The sequence below is a fragment of the Pteropus medius genome, unplaced genomic scaffold, assembly GCF_902729225.1.
Source record: "Pteropus medius unplaced genomic scaffold, Ma_sr-lr_union100, whole genome shotgun sequence".
NCBI classification, from domain to species: Eukaryota; Metazoa; Chordata; class Mammalia; order Chiroptera; family Pteropodidae; genus Pteropus; species Pteropus medius.
This window is the reverse complement of record NW_024349800.1, coordinates 29611178-29637204: the sequence shown is the minus strand read 5'-3', so window position 1 is coordinate 29637204 and position 26027 is coordinate 29611178. Positions and strand designations below refer to the sequence as shown.

Genomic DNA, 26027 nt, shown 5'->3' with positions numbered 1-26027 from the left:
CCTGCCTCCTCAAGTAATCTGAAGTCCTATATGCTCCATCTGGGCTAAAGCAACCTGCTGGAACCAAAACCAGTAATCTGACCAAGGTGCGAATGAAGATCCAGTACCAAAGCTTTGCCTCAGGGGCGATGTCGGGGGTTAACAAATGAAAGACACCCTCACGGGGGGTGGCAGCTATGTGAATGACTTAGACTCAAAGGCAGGAGCAAAGCAGAACAGGTGCAGAAGTTGAGGTTAGAATGCAGTCCGTCTAGAATGATGCCCTTGGACAAGGCTCATTTGCCCTAATGCTGATACAGAAAGTCCGAGTCCTGGCCTTTGAGGCGGGATAGCTCGGGTCCTTAAGGTAGTGTTCCCACCACTCGCACTGACACTCTCACATAGGAACTCTCGAATCCCTTATTACAACACAACCATCCCTACCCAGAACCTAGCACAGTGTTATGCAAACAGCAGGTTTTCCATTGGAAAGGAGGAAAGAAAGAAAAAAGGAGGAAAGGGAGACAAGCGGATTGTTAGTCCACTCCCCTCTGCCAGTTTAGAAGGCCAAAACGAGCCCAGGTAAACTGCCATCCTCATGCTTTGGGAGTGCTTTAACCTTAGGTCTTGAGTTCCTCCAGCACCACGATTTTATCTGCTCTTTATTTATATCTACCACTGAGGAATGGGCACTGGTTCCAGCCCCCAAGGAGGACACATAGGGTGTCACAGTACTGTTCACAGGGCCTCTGGATGAGACTCTGCTTCCAGCTAGGTGAGGGTGGCTGGGACCCCACCGTGGGTTCAGCCGTCCTAGTTTCCTATAGTTAACTCCTCCTCCGCTCCCACCCAAAAGACCCAAAGCCAACCATGCCAAGAGGAGAGAAGAGTCCCCTCCAAAAAGCATTCCCAAGGCCTCTGCCTGTAGGGGTGGGGGAAACTGTGCCCTCATGAGTCGTCACATGACCATCAGCAAAGGGGAAGGGCCAGCCTAACACCAGGTCCATGTTGATGGTCCCCTCTGAGTCTTGCCAAGTATGGATAAGCATGACTTGGTCTTGGAATTAGGTCTGTCTTACCTTCTCCCTTACTATTTTTCAAGGCAGAATCACACTCAGGGAAAGGAAAGTTACTATCACACTGTTCAATGGCCCCTCTACCTAATCATATAAATTGTTGGAAAGCTAAGTAAGTATACCAGGGGAAGCCTGAGCCGTAAAAACAAAACGAGATTAAAAAACAAAACCTACACTCCTCATAAACAAAAGAATGAGAAATTCTGCTCCATTGGGTGAAATTTGATTTCAGATCAACTGAGTGCAGGAGAGAAAAAAAAAAAAAAAACCCACGTGACAGGGGAATTGAAGTAGCCAAGCAAAATCCAAACAGCGAAACAGAGGCAGTATGTGGTTATTTTTATAATCGATGTGGAAGAGAGGCAGGACCAGAGAGGCTGATCTAGTCACAGCTACAGAGAAGCAGCTCTGAGTGGACAGGTGGACCAAGGCTCGCCTTTCCTGTTCCAGGACATGCTGTTATCTCTGAGCGAACAAAAGCTTGTCTCTTAGTAGCTGGAGTGGACTGACGGTGGTGACCTAGTGCTTGATGGACACAGAGGCCCCCCTTCCAATCTGCTCCCCAACCCCGTCGACCTGAACTACAACCCTATGGGTAGGCAGGACATAGACTGTTATATCCATTACATAGACGAAAAACCAAGTTCTAAAAAGATTTGTTCTAGGTCTTCTAATCAGAATAACATAACCAGAACTTGAATTTGGCTGTTCTTATGCCAAGCTTACAGCTCTCTGCACTGTCCCTCGGGTCTTGGGCCTCTGCAGGAAGGAAAGGAACTCAGCTGGGTAGTCAATGAGGTCTCAAGGGCTTCTTTCATCTCTTTTAAACAGGAAGTGAGAGCAAAGACTTCTGTCTAACCCCCAACCTGCCCTGTTTCTCCAGTTAACCCCGCAGGGCTCAACAGACTTTTGATGTCTGTAAACTGGCCCTCGAACCAAAGGCATTCGTTCAACCATACTCTTTTATGCCAAAGCCTCTTAGTAAAACAAGTCTATAAAGAGAGATTTCTACTAAGGAGGCCCCACCTAGCTCAGCCAAAGGGAGATAATGGGTGGGTGACACAGCTTCCTATTTTAGGAAATCTGTCAGTTCTCTATCAGCAGAGTCTGGGCCTCAGGCCAAAAAGTCCCTAGAGAAAGGAAGAGTGAGAAGTTAGGGCAGCTGTAGAGAACTCGTGTCCCCACCATGGAGGCTTGAGGGCTTCAGGGAGGGGGTGACTCAACCCCTCTGAGCTCATGCTAGAGCCAGGCCACTGTGGTCTGGCTTCCCTTCCCCCTCTCTGGGGCTGAGACGCTGCTTTCCACACGTGGCCCTGAGCACATGGGGGTGGGGAGGATGTCTGAGGGTATGCTGCCCCTCCTCCCAACAAAGCCTCTAGAGGAGAACAGGCCCAAATCCATCCTCTACTCCTATTTCTCCTAAGATGTGGCTCCTGCAGTTGCTGTGTGACTCTGGGCAATTTCTTCATCTTTAAAAAACAGCAACACCTATGTCATAGGATACCGCGGTGATTAAATAAGAGAATGTATGCAAAGCACCTAATACAGAGTGGGCACTCGACTAAAAGGCATTTGATGATTCCCTTCCTCCTGGCAGGAATTCTGAATTCTCCTGCAGCCTCAGCCCCTCATTGACCTTGTTCTGAGTCATCAATTACAACCTTCCCTAAATCTAAATATATTTCTCTCTACCCCAGCTGCAGATTCCTATCTGTAGCTCCTTCAGTCCCATTTCTGGCCTTCAATTCTGCCATATATTTTATTTCTCAAGCACTTACGTAGCATTGACTACATACGCAACACTCTTCCAAGACTTTTACAAATCCAAGTTTCTCAAGAGTGCCAGCACAAATCGCACGGGGAGGGGAGGGTACAAGTTCCCTCATGAGGAGATTCACACAGCATTTTGGGACAGTGTGGTGGGAGGCAAGATAGCCTCCAGGTGTGACCCCTTTAACTTAATCATCTTAGTTTCCATCTAATGCTCCTAATAGCATGCATGAGGTGCTAATTTTGCTAAGGAAAATTTGGCTACTAACCCTTATTTTTATTTCCAAATAGAGTATATGTCTTCTCGTGGAGTGTTTTCAAAGTCTTACTCTGCAGATTTCTGATGCGAACGTGTTATCTTTAAGAACTTTCCTTGGCTGGGCCCCTCCCACCATTCATTCCAAGACTGTAGCAACCTCACCAGCTGAAGCCAAAGTGCCATGCCTGCAAATTATGTGTTGACACTCTCTCTTCTCAGACTTTTTCAAACTCAGTAGTAAGAAGGCTGTCGGTGACAAGCTGGGGGCCCCAGCACACTTGGTGGGGCAGCCAAAGGAGACAGAGCCAGCAGCTTCCAGAGAAGGAACCATTTCAAGTTAAAATCTCTGCACAGGCCCTGGGCCAGTTCAGCATAATGCAGTCTGATTGCAGGGAGCAATCTAAAAATCAATACTGAACCAATGCAGTGCCTGTGAAAATAGCCAACCAGTAGATCCTCTCCTCCAAGAATCTGGCAGCCACCACCCGCTGCAGCACAAATAAGTGAACTTTCTAAACCAAAATAGTATCCTGGGTCTGAGAAACAATGAAAGACAAATCACCAGCGCTCAGAGGTGGAGATTTTATAAAGTCCTGAAGCACCTCTGCAAAGAGAAGCTAAAATAAGATAAAATCCCTGAGGGGCTGTCAACCATCATCATTATGGCCTCTCTTAACTAATGATAGTGACAAGGAGAAGACTGTTATGTTCTCATCACCTTCACCACTGGACAGGGCTCCTACTCAGCCTCTGGGCCTGCCTGCAGGTCGATGAGGCAAATAAGGAGGCTAGACTTGCTTAAAGATGTTTGTTTGGGGGGTAATAAGAAATAGAAGGTGAGATGCGGAAGCAGAAATCCCTGGCAGACGCTGCCTACTACCAACTATTTAAGACTCTGCTGATTCCACTGGTAACTGGAGGTGGTGGGGTGGCTAAATGCAAGGGCTTCTGTCTGCTGTCCTACCAGCACTCTCTTCCCTGGGATCTTTGCATCAGGGCTGCAGACCAGTACCAGTCCATGGCCTGTTAGGAACCGGTCCGCACAGCAGGAGGTGAGCGGCTAGGGAGAAAGCAAAACTTCGTCTGTATTTGCAGCTGCTCCCCAGCACTAGCATCACCGCCTCAGCTCCATCTCAGATCGTCAGGCATTAGATTCTCATAGGAGCCCCGGTCCCTGGTGCCAAAAAGGTTGGGGACCGCTGCCTTAGGGGACTATTTTAGAAGTACCAAGGAACACCAAATTCCCAAGCCCTTGTCCCACATCTTTTCCTATTTCAGCAAGGACACCATTTTGTGCTTATTTACTTTTGCAGAGTTTTCTTCTGACCAGGGCTGGTGCCCACCAATATGTCCCACTAGAAAATGAATGCTGTAGGAGAGCTGACTCATTAACTAAAAGAAGGAAAAAAGAAAATATTACACACTGAAGCGATGGATCCAGGACTTGGGGACAGCGTGTGGTTTATCTAGGACCAGCTCAGCAGGGCTGGCCTTCAGGACAGGCCAGGGATCCTGACTGTCCTCTCCCCCAACGTGGGAGCCCCACTGCTCCTGTGCTTCTTGCTCTGAGGCTAACGTTCTGAGAGGACGTCCCAGTATTTGACAACTCACAGCAGGCATTTGTGCCTTTCTCCATGCTGGGACCTGCCCTCCCCAGCCACGGGGAAGCAGAGGTTCCACTGGATGTGAGTTGTTCTCTCTGCTGCATGCAGCCCTGCTGATAGCACTCTGCCTGAGCTGCAGCCCTCACACCTGCCTCTCTTCCCCCTTTTTCCAGATCGCAAAATGGGAGCTTCTTTTCTGCTGAGCCCACAGCTGATGAAATTAAGGTGCAACCTGATATGAACTCGCAGGTGAGGGTGCCACGGCGCCCTGCAGGGTCACGCAGCTCCCTACCCAGACACAGTCTGCAACTTCTTAGGCAAAAAGGCAGAACGTCAGTAAGCCCAGAGGTAATGAGTTGGGGCAAATCTCATTCCAGCCAGTTATTCCTCGTCAATTCCAACAAGCATCTGACTGCCTTTTATACTCCCCGTCAACCCTAGAGAACAAAGGTTAAAATAAAACCTCTAAAGGGCAGGACTGGTGAATGGAGAATATACAAAGAACCCCGTAAACCCATAAGGCAGAAAATAAACCCCTGGTACATGGCAGGTGCTTAATAAATATCTGCTAACTTAACGAATGAACTAATAAAAGCAGCTCAAGTATGCAGTAGGCCTCTTGAGGCACATTTTCTAAAAAAACACGACTGTTATTAATAATTGGAACATTTGGTATATCATTTTCTGCCTTCCAAAATACTTTCATGTGTTACTGAATTTGACCCTTGCAACAAGGAAGGGTACTAGAGCTGGGCTGGGAAATCATTTCCATTTTGTAGCAGAGAAAACTGAAGTACAGAGAGGTGATCTAGCCGATTGACTCAGCACATCAGTGGAAGTCATGTGAGAGGAACCCCTCTCCCACATCCTCTGATGGCTCAGTCACAGGCCCTCCTCCTCCCCCTTCCCTGGGAATTGGACATCTGAGAGGGAGCAGTGGACTCAGGCATACACTGAAGCCCTGTCCATGCCTCTGCTCACTGGTTCCCCGAATGATAAAATATTTATTTGGTGATAAGACCTTGCCCTACAGATCAAATAGCTGCCCTTGCCTAGATTAGCTTACAACGTGGTAGACCCAATGTCAGTGTCTGCTGCCTGCTGCCCTGAGTGGCTGGAAGGTCACTCACGGCAACTTGCACATGAGCCAGGGAGCACAGCTCCCACCACACCCCTCGGATAGGGAAGCTGAACAACCAGGTGGAGAGTCATACCTCGTAGGAGCTAGAGACACAGAGCATAGGTCAAGTGCACCCCCATCCTGAGCCACACCCACTCCTCAGGACTGTCTGGCTGCTGGCCTTTCTGCTTTCCTTCCTCCCTCAATGATAGCACAGGGAACCAGCCTGCTTAGCATAATCACTGCCCACAGCATCCCACAGGATTCCCTCCCTTGAGACTGCCTGTTGACGAGAAGACACCTTTCTACTAGTGATAAAAAGCACACACATGGGGAAACTACAAAGGCTGAAGAAAGCAGATTACATGCCACAGTTACTGTTCCAGTGACTTCCCTTATAGCTGGTGTTAAGAACGCCCTTGGCCTCAAGCTCGTGGCAGTGGGTTTCAGCACACCTCCCATCTTCTCGGCTTACCAGCCTGACCGTGCCATCAGGCGTGAGTGTGCGCTATGGCCATCACCTCTGGTATTGTGAAGAGCCCCTGGCTCAGCCTGCTTTAGAGTAATTTCAAGGATTAAATGAGGTAACACATAAGAAGCTATATTTAAAAATATATGTGGTATATGATAATCAGGTTAGTTGTTAGGGTGCTTATTATTCTCCATTTGACTCACCTCCTTGTGTTCTCAGGTCCAGAGACTAACCCTCTGAGGAAGGCACCAATCAGGGCACCTTTGCTGCTGGCTTCCGGTTTGGCCAACGGGAGGCACCAAGCAAGAAAAACCTCAACATTCCACATTTGTTCCCTTAATCCTGCCTGCATCTCTTTGTTACTTAAGTCTTTTTATTTGAACCACCTGGGATACATTCTGTCTTCTTGTCAGGCTCCTAACTGATAAGCTCAGAAACACACACATCTGTATCTAATCAGCTGAAAGGCCCCGCCTTGTGCTCATCCATCACTGGAAGCTGAGAAACTTCCAGCGCTGGTCAACCTTTCTTCAATGCAGAACTTCCAAATGCCAAGCAAGGCGAGCTTGACCTTCCCTCCTCTCTTCATCTTCCTAGAGGCAGTGGCCTAGCTGCACATTCTTACAAAGCAGCTCAGTGTGGGCTGCCAGCAATCTGACATCAGGGTGGAAGAATACAGAGGCCTCAGAGGTTCTGCATTTTCTGGAATCTAATGATTCTGCTGATCCTTTGGTGTTTGGCAATAGCTATTTCAATTTCAAGATGCTTAAATCACTTCTTTGTTCTTTCTGCTGTGTAACTAGGGCACACTAAGTGTCTGGAGAAATGGCTGTCAGAGGTAGATGGGGGCATTATTTTTGGTTTGTTTGCTTTTTGTTTTTTTGTGTTTGTGTGTGTGTGTGTGTGTTTTGTTTGTTTGTTTGTTTGGTGGGGGGAGGTTGTTTGGGTTTTGTTTTATTTTTCTTCTGGAGGAGTCACACCATTCACTTGGAAGGTCAAGTTTGTTTGAGATTTTCTCCCACAGTAGGTCCAGTGACCCCTTCTTCAAATGGTGTTCTTTCTATCCCCCAGACTCTAACTTCACTTCCTCCTTTGCTTCAGAATGGGTATCTAGTTTGGGAATTCAAGGCCTCTCCTCTTTTGTATTTACCTCCCTCCAACTGCCAGGTAGCTGCAAGCTTCACTGCCAAGTGCCGCTCATTGCACATTTATTCACTGAAGGCCTGTCATGTGCTAAGTAGGATGCTGGTCACAGGGAAACAGGGGTGACCAAACACTGCCCCTGCCCTCCAGGACCTCACAGGGAAGCAAGAAGAGAAGACAAGAAAAAGCTCAGAGAATTAACAGGAGTACCTGGGGGATGGGGGTCCCACTGGGTCCTGCTTCCACGAGCATTCTAGGGCAGGGATCCGGTTCACAGCTAGCCTATTTTCCACACCTCAGAAGAAATGTGCTTCACAAATAAGTAACCACACCTGAGTTACTATACAAATAAGCTCAGCTCTGCGCTCTAAACAGCTGGGTTCAATTTTCCACGAGTCTCTACTTTCCTGCTTCCACTCTTTGTGCTATATTTACTCTATGCAACTTATTTATCACAGCCTGTCATTACCTGATAAGACAACCAGCCTGGGAAAAAAAGGACAGTTTGAAGGGTCTTTACCAGGTCTCCCTGAGCCTGAGTTCCTTTCAAGGGCCAACATTTACCCTGGCCCAGTCTCATGCCAAGAACAAACAAAAGACAGCTGCTACAGAAAATACCAACAGTGATCGCTAAATCCATTTAGATTAAGAAATGGGGAGGGAGGCCAGCAGAATGAAACCAGCAGGAAACCTCTCTTGCTGCAGTGAACTTCTCTGAGCATTTCAAATACAGCTCAACACAAGTTCTGATTCACCTTCACCTTCACCTACAGCACAGGAGAGCCTCCCCAACAGAGGCTAAGTGCAGCTGCAAGATGGGCTGCTAAGAACTTTCTGATTTAAATTCACACTGGTTTCCACAATGTCCTGGGGTTTCTAAACCTTCAGTCCCTTTCCAAACACTTCAGCTAATCCTGCATCTTGCGTTTATTTGGGAAAGGGGGCTCCAGTATTCTAAGTGGGTGAGATGAGATAGCAAGCAAAGACTAAATAGGGAATCTGGCATCACTTTTTGTTCCCATTTCCTTTTGTATAAATCCTTCAAATCAAAGTCATTGAATGTTGGAGTTAGAAGAGATACTGGGGATCACAAAGTCCAATGACCTCTCCTCACTTTAGAGAGCTAATCGAGAAAACAGACCTTGATCAAAGTCCCACAAGTAATGGCTGAGCTAACCCAGGCTCCAGTCCAGCGTTCTGTCGGCTGCACTACTGCCCTGAGAATTCATGCACAAGGTATTGGCAGAGAGCAGAGGGGGAGTATGTGGCCACTAAGGGAATAATGGAAAAACTCCAGAGAGGAAGAAATCGGCTGACATTTAGCTTGCCATCTAGGCTGGCTGTCATGCAGCTCAAATTGGAAGCAGGTGAATTTGCCTGATGAGAGCTGAGGGAGGGAAGTGAGGAAGAGGGAGAAGGAGGAAAGAAGAAAAGAATACATTTCAGAACAAACAGAATCTCTGACTCTGCATTTACTCCATGTACCAGGATGCCAAGGGCCGAATGGGAATGAGGGTATAGGAAATATGTTCCTGAAAGAGGAAAAATGCTTCTGGTATAAACGAGTAAAGGGTAAAGGCACGTCTCAGATGTGAGTAGAAGACAGGGAAAGCTGCTTGTGGTGGACAGCGATGCACCCCATCCCATATCCCCTTTCCAGAAAGAAGGGTGTATTGCCTCACATGGTGGGAATGCTGCTGGAAGACCCTCAGCTGTCAGCCTCTTTGGGGGAGTACCTGGGCTAAAGGAAGATGCCTTGCCCAAGGTCATGCCTTCTTTAGGGGGCAGCCCCCACCAAGTGACTCATCCACAGGAGTATAAGGACCTGGCCCTCTGCCCCTGCTGGGGACCCTTCAGAGGGTCCATCCCAGCTTCAGATGTGGTCAACTGAATTCTTCGTTGGAATTGCTTCAGAGTTTAACTTCTCTTGCCCAATCCTGCTCTCTTCCCCTCCCCTCCACCATGCTGACACCAAGAGCTCTCCCTGCACACAAATCTCCATCAGAGAGTCATTTGAAGGAACACAAATGTCAACACTGCTTATCTGAGTAAATACACAGAGTCCCTCTGAAAGATGGAGAAAATCTTCATTTGTTGAATCTGGTCAAGTAACTCACATTTGTGAAAGAAGCAAGAAGTTAAACTCTGTCTAGGTGACAGGTTGTCACCTTACTGCCAACCACAACTTGTGTGCTGAGTAGTGAGGCTGAAAAAGCTATTGCTTCCTTTGCAGGACCACACGCTACCTGAGCCAGCCTGCCAGAAACAAGTTCAAGCAATTCTTAAAGACCTTTAAACAAGATTCTAAAACTACCTTTGGTACTGGCACTCCTTGTAAAGTTGACAAACCTTAACTATCAGAATGTTCCTCTGCAATGAATATAAATTGCACACACCCTGTATTAATTTCTTTTTGTTATCTTAGGCAAAGTTAAAAAATATTTATAAGCGTCTGTATTTAGGAACTCTTTATGATGCATCTTCAAAGTTTTCTTCAAGGTGAATAACTGACTAGTTTTTCTGCAAAAAGGCATGCTTTCCATCTCATCGCCATCTCCGTGGCTTTCAGAAAGGCCACAAAAGAACCTCTTTCAAACGTTGGTTTGAGTGTTGGTCAACCTAGGCGAATTTCTTACATCTTAGAGCCAACTTTATCATCCTGTGTGGCAAATGGCACGCCAGTACAATAACAAATCGCCTCTATGAGACAGCAAGGGCACTGGCCTTGGTTTCCACTCTTCAAAGCATGTATTATCACAGCCTGGAAACCTTAACAGGACTTCTAATTGAAGAGGTAGAAAGGGATCGAGAGGTGAGAAGAGGAAACATTAAACGAGAGGCTCCATGGTTCCTAGGGACAGAGAAGGCCGCTGTGCGCCCAGAGAACAGCTGAGAGAGGGTGACTCTGCAGAACTTGGCCAGAGGCAGGCAGCTCATGTTTGGGGGTTATGTGCTTCTGCCTAAGAGACAAATCTGAGCACATTAGTTACTTCTTCCTTACCAAGAATCTTGAAATATTCAGATTTCTCAGCTTTGAACTGAAAGTAAGGTAAGCCCTATTTTGTTTCCCGGAACTTACCTCAGGATGCTTTCTGGATCTGCATGGTAAACAAAGATTTATGTAGGAGAAAGAAATAAAGGAGGTACGTTCACTTATTTTGCTATCTTTGATCTTTTTTTGCGGAAGAGCCACTCAGTAATTATTATGTTTGCTTGTGGATTGGTAGAGTTTTTATACTCATTAGGAAAACCTACCCCAGTGGTTTTCAACCCTTTGGCAAGGCCTGGAGACCTTTCTGCTAGTCATTACTAGTTGGGGAGGGAACAGGGACTGCTACTGGCATCTAGTGGATAGAGGCCAGAATGCCACTAAACACCCTGAACATCCTACAGTGCAGAGGGAGGGCCTCACACAACAAAGAATCGAAATGTCGATAACGCTGAGATTGAGAAACCCTGACTTACAAATAATTCCACGTCTTCCTAAATGTATTCACCTCTGCAGAAGATTCAGGCATTGTTTGTTCTCCTCTTGACACTTAACAGGCCTGGAGAAATTACAAGCTGCTTGAATGGCAAAACTCACTGTCTTGTTTTTGATGGAAACAGAGGAACAAAGACAAGTGAAACCCCAACTGTGAGGTGAAAGCAAGCCTGACCTTAGCTCATGAGCCCTCTTCAAAAGCGATGTGTTTGTGGAGATCTGCGAGCAGGCAAGCCGAGTCATAAAATATCAAGAAATTCTCAGAATTACTTCCTCGATCTGGATCTTGTTTAGAGGTACGGAGAGATGTTTCTTGCATTCCACTTTGTAATAATCTCATTTCCCCACTTTATATCAAGGATTGAATACTGTGTAAGCAGAATAACCAGGTACCCTCTTCAACTGGTTTTGAAATCACCTCAATGATTTTGAGAAAACAGACTCTGCACAATCAGACAGTAAATTGACCAGCCTGGGATATTTTGGGGTATACATTTCTTACTTTTCGGAAAAACAGACTGGGCAGGCCAACATTTTTCAAAGTGAAATCATGGCATAAGCAGCAACTTTGTGGCCAGCTTGTGCTGTACAAACCTGGAATAGCACAAACAGAAAAGCCAGCCAAGCCACAAGGGCCTGCTCAAGCATACGACAGTGTGGGACCGCTGCATAATGGGCAGGAGCCTATTACAATATGGCCTTTGAAATGTCTTGAAAAGAAACCCTATGTCTAGAAAACAAAGCCCTCATCCCCAGGCCCCAACTCACCCCTCCCTCATCCCTGCTTCAACTGAAAAGCTCAAAAAGAGAAAATGTGCTAGAATTTTAAAACATTTTAATGTAGAGTAACTTTATTTCTTTAAAGGGCTGTCTTCCTAAGAATACGAATCCCCAAGAATGGTCCCCAAGGAGGATTCTGAGAAGATGCAACTGGAAGCACCAGGACTCTGTCTTCCCACCTAGAAAACAACTGAACTGGCAGAATCTGTCTGACGTAACTATTTTGGAATTCTGGAGCCTACCAAAGGCTTGCAACTTCCAGGGGAAAGGTTGGACAGTAAACTGCAATTAATTTCAGTCAATTTTAGCTCTTCGTATAGTGACAGCCACCCGTCCCATGCTCCCAGCCCCATAGCAGACAGCCATGCACCTATTCCTGGAGCAGCAGCCTGCACATAGCTTGCAGGAGCCAGGGTGGGCAAAAAGGACCCTGCCTTCCAAATATAGGGGATCTGTGCTGTGATCACTGATTGCTGCTCTTGATCTCAGAGATGACAACCAAGAGGCAGTTGGCCACTGCTGATGCACATCTCTCCATTTTTACAAGCCTTTCCCCCTTTCAGCTGTAGTGACTTCCAGGGGATTTAAAGGGCCAGTACTCTTTTCCCCCTCCTTTCATTTTTCTCTTTTTCCTTTTCTTGGGAGCCAGATATGAAAGAGTAAGACATTCAAAAAAACAACCCCACATACAAGGGAAATTAGAAAGTCATTGTACACACCCAGGGAAAGGTGCAGGCTCAGAAAAAAAGCCAAGAAGACCTTGTTTACACCTCAGCCAGCACAGAGACAGCCTACAATAATAAAAAACAAAACAAACAAAAAACAGCAAACCCTAGGGAAAGAGGGGAATCTGATTTCCAGAGTTACCTCATTATTAGATTCAAATGTCCAGTTTAAAAAAAAAAATCACAAGACATATAAAGAAATAGGAAAGTATGGCCCGTTCTAAGAAAAAAAAAAAAAAAACAGAAACTGTCCCTGAAAAAGAACTGATTGCAGATCTATGAGACAAACACTTTCAGTCTCAGATGGTATTTCAGCCAAAGACCAAGAAAAGGAAGGAAAGGGCACTATGTTGTGCCCACCACAACCAGCCAGGCATGAAGTCAAATACTTATGTCCATTTAAATGAGGTACTTAGTCAAAATTATAAAGACAGAAAGTAGCATGGCGGTTGCCAGGGACTGGGGAGAGGGGAGAAAGGGGAGTTATTTTTTGACGGGTATAGAGTCTAATTTTACAAAATAAAAAGTTATGGTGATGGATGCTGGTAATAAGAGCACATTATGAATGTATTTAATATCACTAAACCGTACACTTAAAAATAACTAAGATGTTATATTTTATGTCTGTTTTACCACAATTTTAAAAACTAGGAAAAAAGAATGGTCTTCAAATTATCCAAGCTTGCCAATAGTGCTGTATTTATGACTAGCAAGAATAGGAGCAGCCTCACTTCTTACCCATAAAAACAATTCAGTTCGCTGAAGCAGAGGTGAAGGTCTTGCTGGTATCTCTACCGCCATCTGCTGGGTCAAATCAAACCATATTCCAGTGAACCCTAACAAAGAGAAGTCTTTATACTTTATTTGCTTCCATTTTAACTCTAACCACTGGGGTCTCTCTGCCAATCATTTTCCCACCTTCATTATTGATCCTAGTATCAGCACAAACCTGTTTCTGAATGTCGTGTTCAGGGACTTGTCAATGTAAGTGCTCATCCCAGAGAAGCTGGAAAAAGAGCATGCAGACTTTATACTCAGACTGCTTGCTCTTTGGGTTGGTCAAGGCCTGCATCTCAAAACCCATGATAGTCAGCCCATAAATTTCTAGATATTTAAGCAGCTTGGCAGAGATCTTTGATACGGCATTGGTGGTGGCTGCTTTTAAAATGTTCATCCTCATATTGATTCTGTGCTTTGAAATTGTGTGAGCTCGCGTGTGGTGAGAAAAAGAGTTCTAAGAGGGAACGAATGGGGATTTGTTATTAGACATCTCAATCTGTGTACATTCAAAGAGTTCGAGAGTGACACGCACTCATGTTAAATTAAGCATATATCCAACTAAAGCTGGCCATATTTATAACAGTATTGTATGATCTGACCCAAGAAAACGAGATTAAAGAATACAACAGAAGCCTCCTCAGTGGCCTTAACTGTCAACACAGATGGAGCTTGCACTCAGTGGAGGACTGAGAACACTTAGTAGTGATTCTTCTTGCAGGCAGTTTGATAATGCAACATGAAAATGGCAGCCCCCCAGAGCCACAACAGAACTTCCACTAAAGAGCTGACTGAATAGAAACAAGGATCCATTTAGGAAAATCTTCAAAATGTATATAAGTAGTCCCTTTTTAAAAAGTGTAATACGGCTTCTTTACCATCCTTATGGCAATACGGTTGGGGAAGGATACTGATAAGTTCATTCTTTAGTGTGAAAAATAAAGATCTCAAAGTTACTTACAGAGCATATATCTTCTCTTTCTACGCACAAATTATATCTCTGCTACTTTCCAAATTCCTCTGCATGAAAAATCAAATGGCCTCTATTCTGAACCGGCAATACACATAATAGCTCTATCTTTCAAGCTAAAGAATCCTGCTTTCTCTTACTAGGGCATCAGTAAACTGGGCATTCTGAATGAGAAAATACGGTAGCCTTTGATTTTGGTAATATAATGGCAACTGCTATGAGTTGAATCGTGTCCTCCCAAAATGCACATGTTGCAGCCCTAACCCCTAGAACCTCAAAATGTGACCTTCTTTGGAGATAGGGTCTTTACAGAGGTATTCAAGTTAAAATTCGGTCATTAGGGTGGGCCCTAATCCAGTATGATTGGTGCTTCTGAGAGGTAATTTCGACAAACACATGTATAGAGGGAAGGTGACATTAAGAAACATAGAGAAGATAGAGAGACCAAGGCCTGGAACAGATCTTCCCTTACAGTCCTCCGAAGTAACCAGCCCTGCCAACACCTCCATCTCAAACTTCTAGCCTCGAGAACTGTGAGACAATAAATTTCTGTTGTTTAAGCCACTCAGTTTCTGGTACTTCGTTTCAACAGCCCAAGAAAACTGATACAGTAACTCTCCCCCATTTCCCATACTCTCAAAAGGTACTGTCCTTGCCCTCCATAAAAAGTATTATCCTTAGATGGGAAGCACGGAACAGGGAATGCAGTTAGCAGTAATATATTGGCTAGGTGGAAAACCAGAGGAGAGAAGGAGCGGTTAGGGAAATCGTCTTATAAATTATGTAAATGTCTAACCAATGTACTGTATACTTGAAACTAACTTAAAAAATAAAAAATAAATAAAAAATAAAGTATTGTCCCTGACTACAATCATAATGGCAAGAAAGGACAGACTTTATTATTGCAAATGGGAAAACTGGCATCATTAAAGAAGTCATGAAAGGTTTCCTTGAGGAAGTTGTAACTAAGTTAAAATCTAAAGTAAAAGAAATTATTAGGTAAAAAGAAAGGGATGAGCCTTCCAGGTAGAAGAAGTAGCATATTTTAAAGCCCTTTATAAGAGAAACAGACAGAAGGCAAGTGTCTAGCTCAAAGAAAGTGAGGAGTATGGTAGGACACAAGTCTGAAGAGGCAGCTGGAATTCTGATTACTCAGAGTTTTTTAGGCCATCATAGGATTTGGGGCTTTATCTCAAAAAACAATGAGATCAGATAACTAAACATTTAGTGCATCATAATATGATGGAATGTGAAGAACTCAGCATCACCTATGAAGTATCCTAGACAACATGGTTGAACTTAAATTTAGTCAAGTCTTTAGAGCTAAATTCCATTTATAGAAACTATGGGAAATAGAAGAACAAGTTAAATAAGATCGTAAGGAAGAAATCAGACAAATTCAGGTTGTGGAACATTCCCAGTAATGACAAAGCTAATCCAGTCAATAGGGGAAAAAAAGGGGGGTGGGGGAAGGGTACGCGCTCGATCCAGAGACACAAGCACCAAATGGAACACATGAACCTTGTTTAGATCCTAATTAGAACAACTCAACTATAAAAAGGCATTTTTAAGCAATCGGTGAAATTTGAATACGGACAGGATATTAGATTGGACTAAACAATTATTGTTAGTTATTTAAAAAAATACGCTGTGTCTTCACACTGAAGTTGTAATCTTAATAGGAGAGACCATACACAAAACAAGAATTCAGTATGTATTGTTAATGCTGATGTAGAATCTTGGTTTTAAAATCTAGGCAGAAGGCCAAAAAGCACTGGGAAATCATATGTGTTCTTGCAGAATTACTGAATTTTTTAATTGTAAATGACAAGAGGACTTATCTCATCAAAACATATGCATGAAGAAGAGGGCACAAAGCTGGATGGTGGAAGAGCTGGTCGACCACGTGGGCTCCTGTGCCATGAAACTCATGTTTTACCTCTTTCAGCGCAGCTTATAGGGAGGTTCTCACCACTCCCAAGCCCTAGGTAGCTCACATCTCGACTTTCTCCTTCCTCCACTTGACTTTACATGCTTGCTCTTTCTCCCAACTCCACCACCAGGCATCTTAATTTATAGTCACTTGACAAGTTTCACTTTCCTTGGGAAAACTGCCAAAGGTAATACTAACAGAGAAGGAATAATAATGAGTGGAAGAAAAGCATTTTAAAGCCAAAGCAAAATTAACAGTAACAATAACAACAGCTGCTATTTCAAGCATTTTCCGGATTTATGTGTCTACTTTTTCCTCCTGGCTTTCATGGACACATTTTTTTCCCCTAAATTATGTCAACAGACATATAATAGCTTTGTATCAATCCTACAAGTTTTAAAGAAAAAAAAGGTTTTAAGTCACTGTTATACATAAAGAATCAATGCTGCAGAAATATCCTCTTTCCCCTCCTTGATCTTTTCTCAAAAATCACAGCTAATGTGAAGAGCAGACATCAAAATATTATTACGTATTATAAGTCTTATTATTACTTATTATATCGCTTTTTAAATCATACACATGTATTACTTTTAAAAATACTACATTTTAGAAAATTGAATTATAATTATCCACTACTGTGTTTAGCAATATATGGAAAAATTAAGAATTTGGCCAGTACTCTTCTGGATTTTTAAGGTAAGCCAAGTACGCTTATTAGTGTAGACAGATAGCTTAATATAGGCAATAAGGTATGTACGTCACTATATCAAATACAAATGTATAGCTACGTGGGATTTAGTGAGTATAAATCAAGTAGAGTAATATGTGTTTTGGGGACTTATATAAAAATAACAGTTATCTTTTACTAAGTTCCTCCGTTATGTTATATATGTACATTACATATACATATCACTACTCCTCACAACAAACCTTTAGGGGAGGTATTACTGCCCATATAATACAAAGAGTAAAATGTAGGACCAGAACTTGAATATAAGGCTCTCTGATTCCAAATAAAAAATATACATTCAATTTAAATTTAGCAGAGGAAAATGTATGCTGTTTACTCTTATTCTAACGGCAACTCATTTTACCATGTTTCATTGTCAAAGCTGACATTTAGTTGGTGTGGCATCAGGGCTGAAAGCTGTTCTGATTAGTTGGGCATCTGTTCTGTTTGATCAGTGCCCATGCCATACTGATCATTAAATATTTTGAATATCACACTTGTCTATGACACAGAACTCTTACATTTTTAATTAAATACTTATTCAGATACTTGAAATTATCCACTTATGACATATTTTTTGTGCCTACAGGCATCCCTGGTCTACTTCCATGCAAAATTTAGCTGGTCTTCTCTCTAGGTAAGAACATGCTAAGATTCCCAACTTTTACAATAGAAGCCCAATGTTTGCTATTAACTATGGGGCACATCTTTAAATCAGCAGTAGAAATTACCATACTCTTATGTTTTCACCAGTGAGTCCAACCTTAAAATGATCTCCTGCCTTTTTTGTTAAAAGTCAGGTTTGTAGCATGATATTTGGGGAATCAGTCTAACAGATAGGACACTATTCACATTTTCCTCAGTTCTTGCTATCAAATGGATCACAAGCTAATCTTGCTATCTAGACATTAGCTTACGCCCTTAGATAAAATGCCTAAACTGAGTTTTATACTAAGTTATATTCTTGGATTTTATCAAGATTCAGTACAAGAAATGACCATATGGGGGAAAAAAGACATCGGTATAAATGTTTCAAAAACAAATCTAAATGTCATCATAACAAAAGAAGCATGATTTATTTCTGAGAGCGTCACACTCTAAATTTATTTACTAGTTATTCCAAATCAGTTTGCCCAAGCAGCATACATAAAATGCTGTACAAGCTCCCTCAACTGGTTAAAATGAGAACTACCAAAAAACATGTTGCATTAAGTTGACTGTATCATCTTCTTCGGAAATTTCTGTAACTCCTGCCTGAGATCGAAGAATGGACATAATATCATTAGATAATCGGACAAAGCCATTCTGTAAACATATATTTGCCACTTCTTGCCACTTTTCTAGGGAGCAAAATGGATCATTTATCATAAGATGTTCAATTGCATCTAAGGAAAAAAAAATACAATGTTAAAGTATGGCACTTATTCTTACTTGATAATTCACACTTAGCAATTCTTCAGAAATAGAAAGGGATATCATTTCAACTTAGTTACTGTTAAAGCTGATTCCCATACCTGAGTCCTACATGTTTAAGGTGGAGTGTTTAGTCGAGCTCATGGTAATTGTAATTCCTCCTCCTCCTCCTCCTCCTCTTCCTCCTTTTCATTAAACTTTTCTGACCTCAATTCAACCCTCTACCATTTCTCACATTCTCCACCCCTCCACTCATCTCCTCCTTGACAAGGTTAGCAGATATTGAGGGCTACAAGGGAGCTCAGAAAGTGAAGAATGTGGGTTCAGCCTTATTCACAGAGTTTGTACAGTACCACTAGAAACTATCAAAAAACTGAGAGCTTATAGATCTATTTTCACGACTCTTAAAACACTTTTATAAACTCCTTGGTAGTGCTGACCCAATGGTTTAAAAAACTCTTTGGCAAATCCTCCATCTTGTCTCTAGAAAGAGACCTCTTAAATAATTCTATAACAAATATTTTTCTAAAGAAAATAAAAGAAAGATTTTGTTTATTAAAGAAAACTAATGATGTTATTTACTTTTGAAAATCAATTATAGTGACCCTCTTTGGGAGATACCTATTTATGGAAGTAATATCTTATCTATTATTTGCATTACTTACAATACTTAATGAAAGAGAATGTCATTTTAAAATATTATTTTATTTCTACTATTACCATTATTTTTCTATCAAATATTTTAGTACATATCTACTAATGATAATTTCAAAATTATCTTCCCAAATATGTTTTAATTTATTATTTTTTCTTTGATCCCATATAATAATTTAAAATCAAGTTGTCTGTTCGAGTTCCTATATTAGGGAAAGAAAAAAAATGTGAAATCTAATTAGTTATTTTTCATCCCACTAGAGAGTAGGTTCAGAATAAATCCCATATGTAACATATAAATATGTTACAAAAACAAAATTTAAAGTTTATGTCTAAACATTTTAAATACATATAAAATTACTAAATATATACATATGTTAATATATATAAAGTTTTTATAGTGTTAGCTATTATAATTATTATGATATTCCCCTCAAACTTCCTAAAGATTCTCTCTTCATTCTAATTCCCTCAAAAAATATATACTATTGCCAATAGACTATAGTTTACATTGTAGTCTTTACATTTATAAACTCCTAAAGTTGAAAAGAAACTCTTAGAAGACTGAATTAACTCAAACATAATAATCTCGAACCTTTCCCTAAATAACCCACTACTATTTCTTCTATAGCATTTTACTCTACTTACCTTTATTTATTTCTTGAAGTACCTTAATGCCAACTTTTTTCATATCTACAGAGAATAGATGAATTATAGTAAGACCAAAAGATAAAAATGGTGGTTTCCCATTCCATTCTTTAGTGAGACACTGAATTAATTCAGGGTCGGGACATAACTTTATTAGTTCCATCAGGTCATCTGAAAGCAAAAATGAAAACTATGTCTCAACACCCTAATATAATACTAAAAACTGAAGCCAGCTAATAATGTATATATACCTGCCAATCAACACTTCTTTTCCCAATCCTTCCAAAGCTCTCAATGAACTCAACGGTACTATCCCCAAGCAAACAAACAAAAAAATCATGCTCAGCATAGGAAAAAAACACACACACACAAAGAAAACTGCCTATAATAAAAAGTACCAGAAGAAAAATTTATCAACGAACTGTAATGAAAGAAATGTAGTATAATAAAAAGGATGAGACTGTCAATCAGGAAGCCTGAATTCTAATCAGAGTTCTGTTAGCCACCTAATCCTTTGGATCTCAGTTTTTGCATCTTAAAAGTTTTAGAATTAGTATCTCCAATTTCTAAGGTTCCATCTAATACTATGTTATGTTTGTCTGTACCTTATTTGGACCAACTTCTAGTGAGTACAGTATTTTTCTTTTTGTGCTTTGCACAGAAAAGGTGCCTTGGTAATTTTTTTCCTAAAAATATCAAGTATTTAGAAACAGAAATGAAGATTTTAAGAAGCCATTAGCTAGTTCGAGTAGTTAGAGTTTGAGTCATATGAAGTTGCCTACATTTGACCATTTTTGACTCCAAAAAAAAAGCAATTTCATATAGTTTAATCTACTAGTTAACTACTGAGGTAAGCTAAAGCTACAATCATGATTTATATTCTTAAAATTATAAATTTTGTATTAACTTCCTAAATGTTTTAAAGTAAAAATGTTCTTCTTGTGCCACAACACAGGTAATTTTCAGAATAATTTCTGAGAGCCTTTCAAGAACTACCATAAACATAATTTGCACTCTGAAAGGCAATATGAAGTAATCTAGTGTTTATTAAATGAATATTTACTGTACTGGGAACTTACATATATTAAATCATTGCATTTAATATTCAGTATAAGTGAGATATTATTATTCTTACATTACAAGTGAGAAAATAGGCTTAGAGAAGCCTGTTTTCCAATTATATTCATGGTATAAAGTAGAACTGTTCATCTGTGGATAAATATCAAGGTTCTAATTATATAAAAGTGTATTACTTTTTAATTATTACAATATATGTTTATTTTAGAGTGTAATGCACTGCTAGAGGAATAGAATAACATGATAATGAATCAATCATGTTCCAAGAGTAATTAAAACCTAAATTCTATGTTTAAACCCTGACTAAAATAATTATTACTTATGGAAAAACAATCAATACAGAAACTGAAGCTGTTTACTTAGATACTAATAATAAAATATATAATTCAGTCAATAAATATTGAGTAGTACCTACTATGCCAGATTCTGTTATGTGTAGGTAGGTAAATTACTTACTTCTCCATGCCTTAGCCTCTCTGTGGAAACATATTTTTCATAAAACAGGGATAATAATAAAAACTGCTTCATTGAGTTAACATAAGGATTAAGTGAGATAATGCATGTAAAAGCCAAACTATTAGCTATTATTACAGTAATAGTACCAGGCATGCTGTTATATGATGAATCAAAAAAATTAGTAACTTAAAAAAAGATTCTAAGTAAAAGTCAATTTATTGTTTGAAAATGATCAGATTCAACAGCCATAAAAGATCATTTTTCCTGGGGAAAAAAATGTGACGTAAAAGTGCGCTGTTTTGTTTCATTTTGCAGCTTCTTAGAACTGGGGTACGCAGCCTGCAAATCGAGACTGACATAGGGCTGGGGTATGGGGAGATTACCGCTCAACTAGATTCATAGTACGAGATCAGCTCATTCAACAAAGGTCACCCCAAAAGGTCCACAGTTCTCTCAGATCACTGCCCAGTTCCAACCTCGGTGTTTCAAAATTTTGAAATAAACTTTATTTCACTAATTCTTCATTTCTAATGCTTATATCATAGTTTGGAACATTATACATAACAAATAAGTTGTTTTTTAAAGTCCTTTAAGTAGCATGGTCCAGCATATCTGTAAAATTTATCTTTAAAATTGTATACTTCAGGAACATCCAGTTTGCTAAATGTTTGTGTATTGAGGAAATACATAATGTATTTGAATGAAGAGCATGAAAATCAAGCAGTTTCAGCTTAACCATTTTACAAAGGAATTACAAAAGAAATCTACTTATCAGTTTACGTAAAACAGACCTTATAATTAATGTAAAGCCAAAATATTGCCTACTATCATGGGTGATCTTACAATTAAAGTCCAGAATTTGAATGTATACAAGTACATTTTCACTTACAGTAAGTAAACTCCTTGAATTGTTGTATGTATTCCATGGCCTTGTGAATTTGACCCTGTTTACACATGCAAAGAAGAGCCTTCTTGTGCAGGTTACATTCACTGTAGATAATCTGAGCTAAAGCCAGGCACTTGGCCTTGATATAAAGATTTTGCTCCCCATAATCACAAATCGCATCCCCAGCCTCCTCAGAAAATGTGAGCCTAGAGCAAGTAGATCAATAAGGTGCACATTAGAGAGTTCTCGATGAGAAGATGAGAATGAAATATTTGAAAATTCAGGACAGTGGAACTGGATTTTCTATGGTCTGTAAGAATTCCAAGTTAACAGGCAATTGATATAGGAGAAATTAAACATAACAAAAATTTAACAACAAGAACAAAAATGATCAGCACGTATCCATTAGGGGAAGACATTTTAGTGAAACTGAGCTCAAGTTTTTTTTAAAAATCTACAAACAACATTAAAATTCTCCTGAAAAGACTGGCAGGATTCCAAATTATAAGAAAAACAAAAATTTTCTTATAGAGAGTCTCAATGGTTTTCAGCAGTTATCTAGATTCTAAATCTTGTAGAGTGTAAAAAGCTTATTAAATGTTAGTTAAAGGTAGTGAAAACAAATTTTGGCTCAAAATTAGTGATAGATCTTGCAAGCATGTGTACTAAAAGGGAAACAGAGAAAGCGACACCAGTGTTATTTTTTAAATTGTTACAGTATGTAAGAAGCAACAGGGAAAAAAAGGACATAACTGTGTCTATTAGGAGATGTTAAAGAAGTAGTTCTTTTGAGATGGCTCAATTGAATAGATTTCACTTGTCATCATATTTAACACACCATCTTCAAACACAATTGCAGTGAACCATCTATACTATCACAGTAACCTAGAAACCATCAGCATAAGCCAAAAAACATTTGGATATGATTATCACTTCTAATTACTGGTTGTATGGAAATTGTGCTTTAGTTACATTTTTAATTAATAGCTACAGAATAATAGGAATCACATAATAGCAGAACCTGTATACAAATAACAAAATGCCAATAACAATAACATGAAACCCTGAAAACCCCTACAAAATGTCTCCTTACTGAAAATTCAGTAAAGAAAATCCTTTGTGTTTGTTGAGGTGGGCAGCAGAGAGGGTAGATCCAAAATCAGAAAGCAGCTTCTGAGTATAAATTAATTATTTAGTAAGCAATTCCCTGACTTCTACATTTTGATACTAAAATACAGGTTTTGAGAGCTACAGCCACATTTTCCTGAGGCTGAACGAGTAATTATTTTGGTCTTTCTTGGGACTCTATTACTGAACCAACATGATAATACTGGTATTTTAGTATTTATTTCTTGTATTAATACTATTATTGTATTTTTTTAAGTGGTCACTGTCATGATGCTGTTCCACCTGAAAAAAGGCCAGAGTTGAGGACAGAGGTTGCTCTGCCTCGGCTTGTTATTTCCCAGAAGGATGATCAGGAAACTGGAATACGATTAAAAAGAAAAATTAACCAAAAGAAGGAGGAGAGTCGAGCCCCAAAAGAATGAAATTGGCCCTGAAGGAAAAAAGAGAAAGAAAAACAGTCTGGAAAATGAGCCTGGGAATCTCTCCCATTCTTCCTCCCCTAATCACCTCCTCATACCCTCTGTGCTTTCCTAAAGCACTCTTCTTGGCTCTCCCCACCCCTAATTTCAACTCTAAGAAGACTCTTGCAGATCAGTGGTTAGCTGGAGATGGGAAAGAAGGTGGAATAAAGGGGTGAACGGAAGAAGAAAGTATTATAAAGAGATACTGTGATGACTTCATGAGTGTATACATGAAACAACTTGTCAAATTGTACACTTTAAATTTGTGTGGTTCATTATATCAATTATATCTCCATAATGTGATTAAAAAAAACTCATCAAATTGTATACTTTAAATATGTATAGGTTATTATATGTAAGTTATATCAATAATGTAAAAAACAAACTACAGCCCTAGGACCAGTTGTAAGGATAAGGGCTATAGTTCATCCCATTAACTCTCCTCTCATAAGTTTTCCCCAGAATTATGACGACAGAATCCTGGAGAAGTTGTGCCTGGAAAAAGTGAACTTAATGTGAGAAGCAAATAGATCTGTGTTGTGTAAATGAATGGCTAAGGTAGATGCCGTTTTGCCATCCTGCCCAAATCCTGCTTACTTTGCCAGTATTACCTTCCTTAGTTGCTCTGGGTATTGGCTGTCAGTGGCTCACAGGTCTCTCCCTTATTGCCCATGGTTAGTGGGAGCCACCATACCCAAGAGTTATACACTCCCACCTCCTCCAGGCACCCCAGAGCCCTTGAGCAACCAATAGGTATAGAAATCTGGCCCCTGTCCTCAAGCGAGAACAGCTCTGTGGTGTGGTTTATGCTCCAGAACCATTCCTCTATAAATAAGGCCAAGAACAGAACTTGCCTGAGGTCACACCTTTGCTTGGCTCTTTCCCCTCCCCTATTCTGCTTCATTTATTCCCTCATAGGTTTTTCTTCAGAAAGTCTCCCTCTATCAATCATGTGCATCCAAATTCCTGTCTCAGGCTTTGGTTCCAGGGAACCCAACCTAAGAGAGCCCTGGTATAAACATGCCAGTCTATGCTGAGACCCAACTCCAAAGCTATCTCCTGTCTGTCCTTTCTGGTTTGTATACTCTCCTAAATGCTACCTTGGTCTGTGTTTCTCCTGCTTATAAGTTTTCTCCTAGGTTTAACCTTTACATGTACCCACAGACTGTCTAGAACCAAGTTTCTGCCTTATCCCTCTGAGCAGCATGATACTGATCAATCCTTTTCTATCCTTATTGATCAACTTTCCTCCGCCATTAGGTGATCATGAATCACCTGGTGAACTGCCATAAGTCAACTCTTGACCAATTGTAACTAGGCCCATTACTCCGTGAATGCTTAGTAAATACTTTCTGACAGATAAATTGCAATAGGGACCTGAAATAAATGCTCATATAATGTATTGATAAGAAAACTATTAAATTTTGAAAACAACTTCATTAACCAAATATCAAAATTAAGTTAAAAGTTTAATTTTGCTTACCTTTCCTGGGTGACCCAATTGATAACTAAATCTAAACGTTTTTCAGATAATCCGCATTTGATTCCTTCCAGGGTTAGTATTGCATCAATAGGACGTCTATGAGCATGACTTGTACTAAAGATAGCCTCAAAAAATAAGAGTAAGGGAAAAGGCTTTCCTCTAATTTTTCCAACAGCTACAAAGAGAAGAAAAAATTTTAAATCAAATGCTTAAAATAATAGTTTGCTTCATATTATTTTCATCTCTTCACATTTTCTAAAAAATTCTAATCTAAAATTACATATTTGTAATTTTTAACTAATGCTTATTATGGATTAAATTTTATATTTTGGATAATGACTAGATATTACAAGTTATGTGAAAACTAAGGCAGAGACTGGGGTGATGTGTCTACAAGCCAAGGAATACCAAAAATTGCTGACAGTGACCTAGAAGACAGGAGAGAAGTATTGAATGAACCCCTCCTTAGAGCCTCCAGAAGAAACTTTAAAAAGCTGAAAGAATATACCATCAGCAGACCAGCACACCTGCACTATAAAAAATGTTAAAGGTAGTGTTTCAAGCAGAAAGATAATACCAGATAGAAATATAAATCTACACAAAGCAAAATGAAGACCAGAAATGATATATGCTATCAACATAAGAATTTAGTTATACTGTTTTTATACAATACATCAAGTGGTATAACATCACTTGAGGGTAGAACGTGATAACTTAAAGATATAATCTATAAACATTAAAGCAACAACCAAAATAAATCAACAAAGAGTTATAGCTCAAAAATCAACAAAGAAGAAAAATGAAATCATGAAACATTCAACTAATAATCCAAAAGAAGGCAAAAAAAGAGAAAAAGGTATCAGCTGAGGAAAATTGAACAAATATAACTCAACCACATCAACAATCACATTAAATGTAAATGATCTAAACACTCCAATTAAAAGGCAAAAACTGTCAGATGGTTTAAAAAAGTAGGATCCAAATATATGTAATCTAGAA

At 40.4% G+C, this 26027-nt stretch overlaps 1 protein-coding gene across 10 annotated transcripts in view; it reads right to left on the bottom strand.

Moving 5' to 3' along the window:
• Window positions 1-26027, bottom strand: part of CLHC1 (clathrin heavy chain linker domain containing 1) — a 57310-nt gene that overhangs the window by 12133 nt on the left and 19150 nt on the right. For 7 of the 10 annotated variants that reach the window (XM_039887127.1, XM_039887125.1, XM_039887130.1 and 4 more), the window contains 4 exons: window positions 25029-25203; window positions 21960-22162; window positions 19538-19708; window positions 17874-18207 (listed from right to left, as the gene is read on the bottom strand). In XM_039887127.1, the coding sequence (XP_039743061.1) occupies window positions 18011-18207; window positions 19538-19708; window positions 21960-22162; window positions 25029-25203 (746 nt within the window). In that variant the 3' untranslated portion in view covers window positions 17874-18010. Of the gene's footprint in view, window positions 1-15624; window positions 16286-17873; window positions 18208-19537; window positions 19709-21959; window positions 22163-25028; window positions 25204-26027 lie in introns of those variants that run through there. The other 3 variants (XR_005658222.1, XM_039887128.1, XM_039887129.1) reach the window with 3 other exon arrangements.